This window comes from Drosophila navojoa, chromosome 5 (assembly GCF_054131105.1).
Source record: "Drosophila navojoa isolate 15081-1374.11 chromosome 5, UAZ_NAV_1.0, whole genome shotgun sequence".
NCBI classification, from domain to species: Eukaryota; Metazoa; Arthropoda; class Insecta; order Diptera; family Drosophilidae; genus Drosophila; species Drosophila navojoa.
Window position 1 is genome coordinate 27,025,408 of NC_142893.1, and position 5,990 is coordinate 27,031,397.

The window sequence follows — 5,990 nt, forward strand, 5'->3', positions numbered from 1 at the left end:
ATGGAAGGACCAACTAGGATCATCCGAGGAGCCGTTTGGATTGGTGCTGAGGGTGCGCGAAGTGCTCGCAGTTGGTGGCATCGGCGCCAGCTGCCGAAATACTGGGAGGCGCGATTGCGAGGCGGTTGCGTCGCCTACGTTTTGCGTCGCCCCAGAGGATGGACTGCGAGAGCGTGCAACATTTGGTGGCGCGTTGCTGCGGCGGGCCTCATGTCCGCGGTGCGCTGGAGTTGTGCGAAGATTTTCGCTGGAGTTGCGGGTTGAGGCCGGATATGACCTCGTAAACCTCTCTGCCAGGATGTTGCGGCTGTGCTCTCGGAAAGTGATCGGGCCGTATACGGGCGGATGTCGACGAAGATAGTCAGCGCGCAGCTCCTCTTCGAACTCTGCTTGTCTTCGCTGCTGTCGTTGTGTGCGCAGTGAAATTTCGTTAGCCAGGTGAGTGTTGACCAGACTAGAGTATCTGGGCATAGTTAGCCGCTGCGGTACAAACGGATCGAGAGCAATGTTACTGGCCTCGCTGTTGCTGTGTACTCGCAGTCTGTCATAATATTTGGTGCAAATATTATTAAATAATTCATCCACAGATAAGACGCCCAGCTCAGATCTGATGCGAGCATTTGAGATGTAATATTGAGCGCCAGATATGGTTCTCAAAGCTTTGTTGTGCGCAACTCTGATGCGGTCAAATTGAGTTTCTGACAAGAGCGCACCCCAGACAGGTATAGTATATTGCCACAGTGGCGCAACTAGCTGTTTGTAGATTATAGTTTTCGTTTTTAATGACAATTTACTATTTCTATTAATAAGCCAATCTATGTTTTTCAGCCGAGCCCTAACCCTCGAGACGACAGTGGTGACATGAGTGCCGAATTGCAGCTTTGTGTCCATTGTGACACCCAAATAAGGATGTGATGTGCCATTTTTGATCGCTTCATTGCCGATGCGGATATCTTGATACGGCGCTATTCTATTGTAGGTATGCATAATGTGCATTGTTTTGCCAGTGTTGATAGTAATGCACCATTTCTTTGCCCATAGAGCTAAACTGTCCATATACTCTTGCTGGTGGACTAAAGCATCTGCTTGGCTACAGTTAGCTGAGAGGACAACGACGTCGTCAGCATAAGTGGCTATAAGGAACTTGTTTTCAAAGGCATACGCTGGCCTTGGAATATCGCTGGTGTATATGTTGTACAGCACTGGCCCAAGCAGGCTGCCTTGAGGCACACCAGCGTGTATCCGTTTGGTAGCAGAGCGACATCCTCCATGGCATTCGACTATAAAGGTTCGATTTGCAAGGTATGAGGAAAGGATTTGATACAGAGCATCAGGTAAGAGCATCTTGAGCTTGTATCTCAGACCTGAGTGCCACACTCTGTCAAATGCTTCCTTTATATCCAGATAGACTGCAGAGCAATACTTATGTTCATCGTACGATTTTAGGATGAACTGCGTGACACGCCCAAGTTGTTGCTCAGCTGAGTGGGCCTTGCGAAAGCCAAATTGGTGGCTGGGTATAGCGTCGGTGAGTGCTTCTTGTTCAAGCATACGGCTCAAGATTATAAACTCCAATATTTTAGATAAGCCGGACAGGAGACTTATTGGCCTGTAAGATGATACATGTTGCGTGGGTTTACCGGGCTTGTGTATCATCTTAACCAGCGCTAACTTCCAGTTGGAGGGGAAGTGGCCAAATCGAAGCGAGTTATTGAAAATGAGAACCAGGTACAGTATAGCACTCATTGGCAGCGATTTGATGGTGTGATTATCAATGCAATCTAAACCAGCAGCTTTCTTCTTTTCTAGCGAGCCAATATGGCTAACGACTTCTGCAGCAGTGACTGGCCGAAAAGCGAACGAGGAAGACGCAGACGGCTGGTTTATTTGCGCCTCAATTTCGGCCAGTTCACCAGGTGATGCAGAGATTAGAGGCTTGAAGCGTTGCTCAAGGCTGTCAGCAAAGACTTCAGCTTTCTCCGCCGTCGTTTTGCACCATACGTTATTGGAGTTAGAGCCATTGCTATCGCTAGACTTTAGTAGCGGCAAATTTGGAGCCGGCTGTCGCTTGATCTCATTTGTGAGACGCCAAAGCTTTTGCATGCTGTATCTATCCGTTGGGTCAATAGAGCTGAATAATACTTCTTCATACCTTTGTTTTGCAGATTTAATCTCTTTGCTGATGCGGTTTGACAGTCTATTACAGAGCTGCTTCGCCAGAGGATTACGGCTTTGAAGAAGAAGGCGTTTAATTTGCCTTTTGGCCTCGATCAGCTGGAGAGTCTGGCTTTTAACTCGGAACCCGGATCTGGTTATCCTGCGTGGACACTGCGCATTTGCAAAGTTAGCAGCTTCTTTGACATTCCTAACGAGAATATCGACACAATCATCAACATCTTCTGGACTGCTGATTTCTGTGTTGAGTAGGATTCTGTCATTCAGATAACTTTGAAACTTGCTAATATTAGCATTTAACTGCAGAAGATGGCCTCTAGCTTCGCCGATGATTGGCTTCTCAACCAGCTGAACTAGCAGCGGGAGGTGATCCGAGTTGAGCTCGAAGGAGTCAGAGATGGACAGCAAATCACGCCTGATGCCTTTGAAGAGCGCAAAATCTATGGCAGATGGAGTTTGGCGCGAGTTGAAAGGGTAATGTGTTGGCGACCCTGTTGCCAGAATATTGCAGTTCTCCTGGAAAATGCTGTTGACTAACGCTCTGCCTCTTATACAGGATCTAGCGTTACCCCACCATTGGCTCTTCGCGTTCCAGTCGCCACCAACAAGATACGCGTCGCCCAGCGAATTAAGCATGCTGCTGAAATCTTGCGCAGACCAGCTTACTTGCGGGGGGCAGTAAATGGCCACAATATTTACATGCCTGCCGTTTAGTAAGCTGACTGACACCTCAATACTTTGGAACGAGTCCAAGGACGAGCAGCGCATAGCGTAATGGCTAATGTTTTGCCTAATTATAAGAGCTGCGCCACCTCTGCGCCTATTTGTAGGGTGGTTTGCCAGATAGATAATATAGCCGTCTATAGTAACACTGTCATTGTCCGTCAGATGAGTTTCGGATACCAGCATAATATCTACATTGTGTTTGATAATATATTGCTTCACTTCAGCGAGCTTATTTGTTATGCCAGCAGCATTCCATATAGATATTTTGATGTCATTAGCTCTATTTGATATAGCAGTCTGCAGTGTGCAGCTGCGTCTATTTGCAATGTGCGCATTTGGTGCATTACTAGACATTTTGGCGCTCATTTGGACCATCTCTAGATAGCAGATAGGCAGTCAATGCGTTGATACTCTCTATCAGCTTGTCTATTTTTGCCTCTAGTCTGGAGGTATCCTGCAATGGCACAGCTGGCCTGTAAGCATAGTTAGGCTGCTGAGGATTGAGAGGAAAGCCCACGCCATTTATATGGTGTGTCTCCCCAGTTTCAATAGGAGGGCGCCTACGGCGGGTGCTTAGACTGCGGCTTCTGTTTGGCTGCGCTGACCGCTGAGCGCTTGCTTGCCTAGGCAATCTGGCTTGTTGTTGCTGCTGATTTGGCTGGGCGCGTTTTGCAGCACCCTGCCTTGACTGGCGTTGCTGGTTGTTAATAGCTGCCGGCGCCGCTGGCTGTTTAAATTGGAGACCCGCGCGGAGAGCGGAAGCATAGCTGAATCCAGCATTAGTGGCTTGGGGACGCGACTGAGGGGGGGCTTGCTGAAAAACATTTGGCATATTCGGTCTACTGCTATGAGCAGTTGCATTGGGGGCTGGCTTTGTCAGAGTTCTAACGATCTGGCTAAGTTGGACAGTCGAAATGGGCTCTCGCTTCTTGCAAGCCTCTTTATAGGAGGGGCAACCTCTATAGCTCGCAGCATGTGGGCCCGAGCAGTTAGCGCACTTTGCTGGCGAGTTGTCGCCTTTTTGTTTGCTGCACTCAACTGAGGCGTGATTTTCGCCGCATTTGACGCAAGCAAAAGGGCGGCGGCAATAGTTTTTAGTGTGCCCAAACTTTTGGCACCTGTGGCATTGGGCTACATCGCTAGATTTGATTGGCCTCTCAACTCTAACTCTCTGGTTGCCGAGCGCCGTGATCTGCAGCAAATCGGCATTATTTTCTTTAGCAACCAGCTCAACTTCAAAGAGGTCAAGTGGCTTATTTGTAAAGCGAGACTTGATACCTCGTAGGAATCGGACGGTATGCCCCAACTTAGCCAGTTTTTCTCGGATCCACTGATCCGGAGTAGAGAAGTGCAGATTGCGGATGACTGCTCTATACCCGCGCTCACATTTAAGTTGGAAAGTGTAATTTTCAATTTGGTTCTCATCGAGGTACTTTACCAGCTTCCGATAAGTAGCGATGTCCTTGCACTGCACCCTGAGACCATGGTTTGCAGTGGACTGAGTCGAGAAGTTGGCCTCTCCGATGGCTTCATCGAGGCGGATTAGCAGCGGTATAATGTCAACGACATTTGCCAAGAATAGTGGTGCAGGCTTCGCGCTTGGCTGTGCGACACTTGCACTGGTTAAAGTGGGAGCAACGGCTGCAGCAGCAGCAGTAGGAGTAGCAGCTGCAGCAGCAGCAGACGAAGTAGCAGCTGCAGCAGCAGCAGACGAAGTAGCAGCTGCAGCGGCAGCTTTGGGCGGCATAATTTGCTCTTTTGATGCAGAGCAAATTTTATTGGCTAGGCGTGTTGCCTCCTTCTGCGCGTCCACTGTCCTGGTGGTCCGAGTTGAGCCACTAATTAGCAGGCAGTCCTCGTCACTGCCATCAAGATCATCTGCGTCCAGCTGCGCAGTCTTCTTTTTGGGGCTGCCGCCTTTTTCAGCAGTCCTCTTAGCTGGCCTGTCACTGGCGAGCAATTTGGCAGTTTTTTGCAGAGCACTCTGCGCTTCACTTTTCATAGCCAGATAATCAGCAACAATAGCGTCCGTAGAGGTGCGAGGTGTTGCATTTACTTGCTGAGCCGCTGCACGTGAAGTGGTAGGTTGTGCCATAACCGCACTTTTTCTCGCCGGCAATTTAGATGGCGCGAGCACCGGCGCAGATGGCTGTGGTCTAATCGGGGAGGCGACCTCCACATCCATATCTTCATCGCCGTCTTCTGCTGTGTAGCCCCTAGGCATTGCAGCAATTTAATTTGCAAAAATTGTAGCAAAAAAAACGATTTTAAATAGAGCACTTTTTTTTTTTCTGTTCGTATGCCTCGAGAGAACACACATTAATGATCTCTCATTCTTCCATTCTCACTCATATTCGCTGACCAGCAGCTATATGAAGAGGAGGAGAGAGAGGAGAGATATTCTTTATTCAAACAATACTCTACTATAGCATTTTTTCTTGAATTTACATGGCGCCTTAAATTACTTAGGTCTAAATTTATCGAAACTTGCTCAACATGAGCTATTTAAATAATGGCAAGTGCAACATTAAATTGCTTTTTTCTGTTCGTATGCCTCGAGAGAACACACATTAATGATCTCTCATTCTTCCATTCTCACTCATATTCGCTGACCAGCAGCTATATGAAGAGGAGGAGAGAGAGGAGAGATATTCTTTATTCAAACAATACTCTACTATAGCATTTTTTCTTGAATTTACATGGCGCCTTAAATTACTTAGGTCTAAATTTATCGAAACTTGCTCAACATGAGCTATTTAAATAATGGCAAGTGCAACATTAAATTGCTGTGCAGCCTTGCGTTACATATTTTTATACAAAAGAGCAGATCAAAGCAAAAATGAGTAACTTTTGATGTACTTAAATTTCTAGTTTAACACTAATGAGTAGGTTTAGTTATAATTTTGATGTAGATTTAAGCAATAACAATTAATATAATTAATTCACTCTATTTTTAATTCTATTTGCAGGAACACCAATAAGATGCGCGACGAACTTAGCAGTATGGAGAGCCGCTAGTTGGATTTAGAGGGAAGAGTCAGGACGTCGTCCATTCATTTTCCCTATACTTGTCTAAGCTAATATAACTT

The 5,990-nt window shown here is 46.9% G+C and overlaps 1 protein-coding gene across 1 annotated transcript; it reads right to left on the reverse strand.

Moving 5' to 3' along the window:
• Positions 1 to 2,504: 2,504 nt before the first annotated feature.
• LOC149091288 (uncharacterized) lies at positions 2,505 to 5,411 on the reverse strand. The gene has a single exon (XM_089262339.1). The coding sequence runs from the start codon at positions 5,123 to 5,125 to the stop codon at positions 3,248 to 3,250; it is 1,878 nt and encodes a 625-aa protein (XP_089118465.1). The 5' UTR covers positions 5,126 to 5,411; the 3' UTR covers positions 2,505 to 3,247.
• Positions 5,412 to 5,990: the final 579 nt, after the last annotated feature.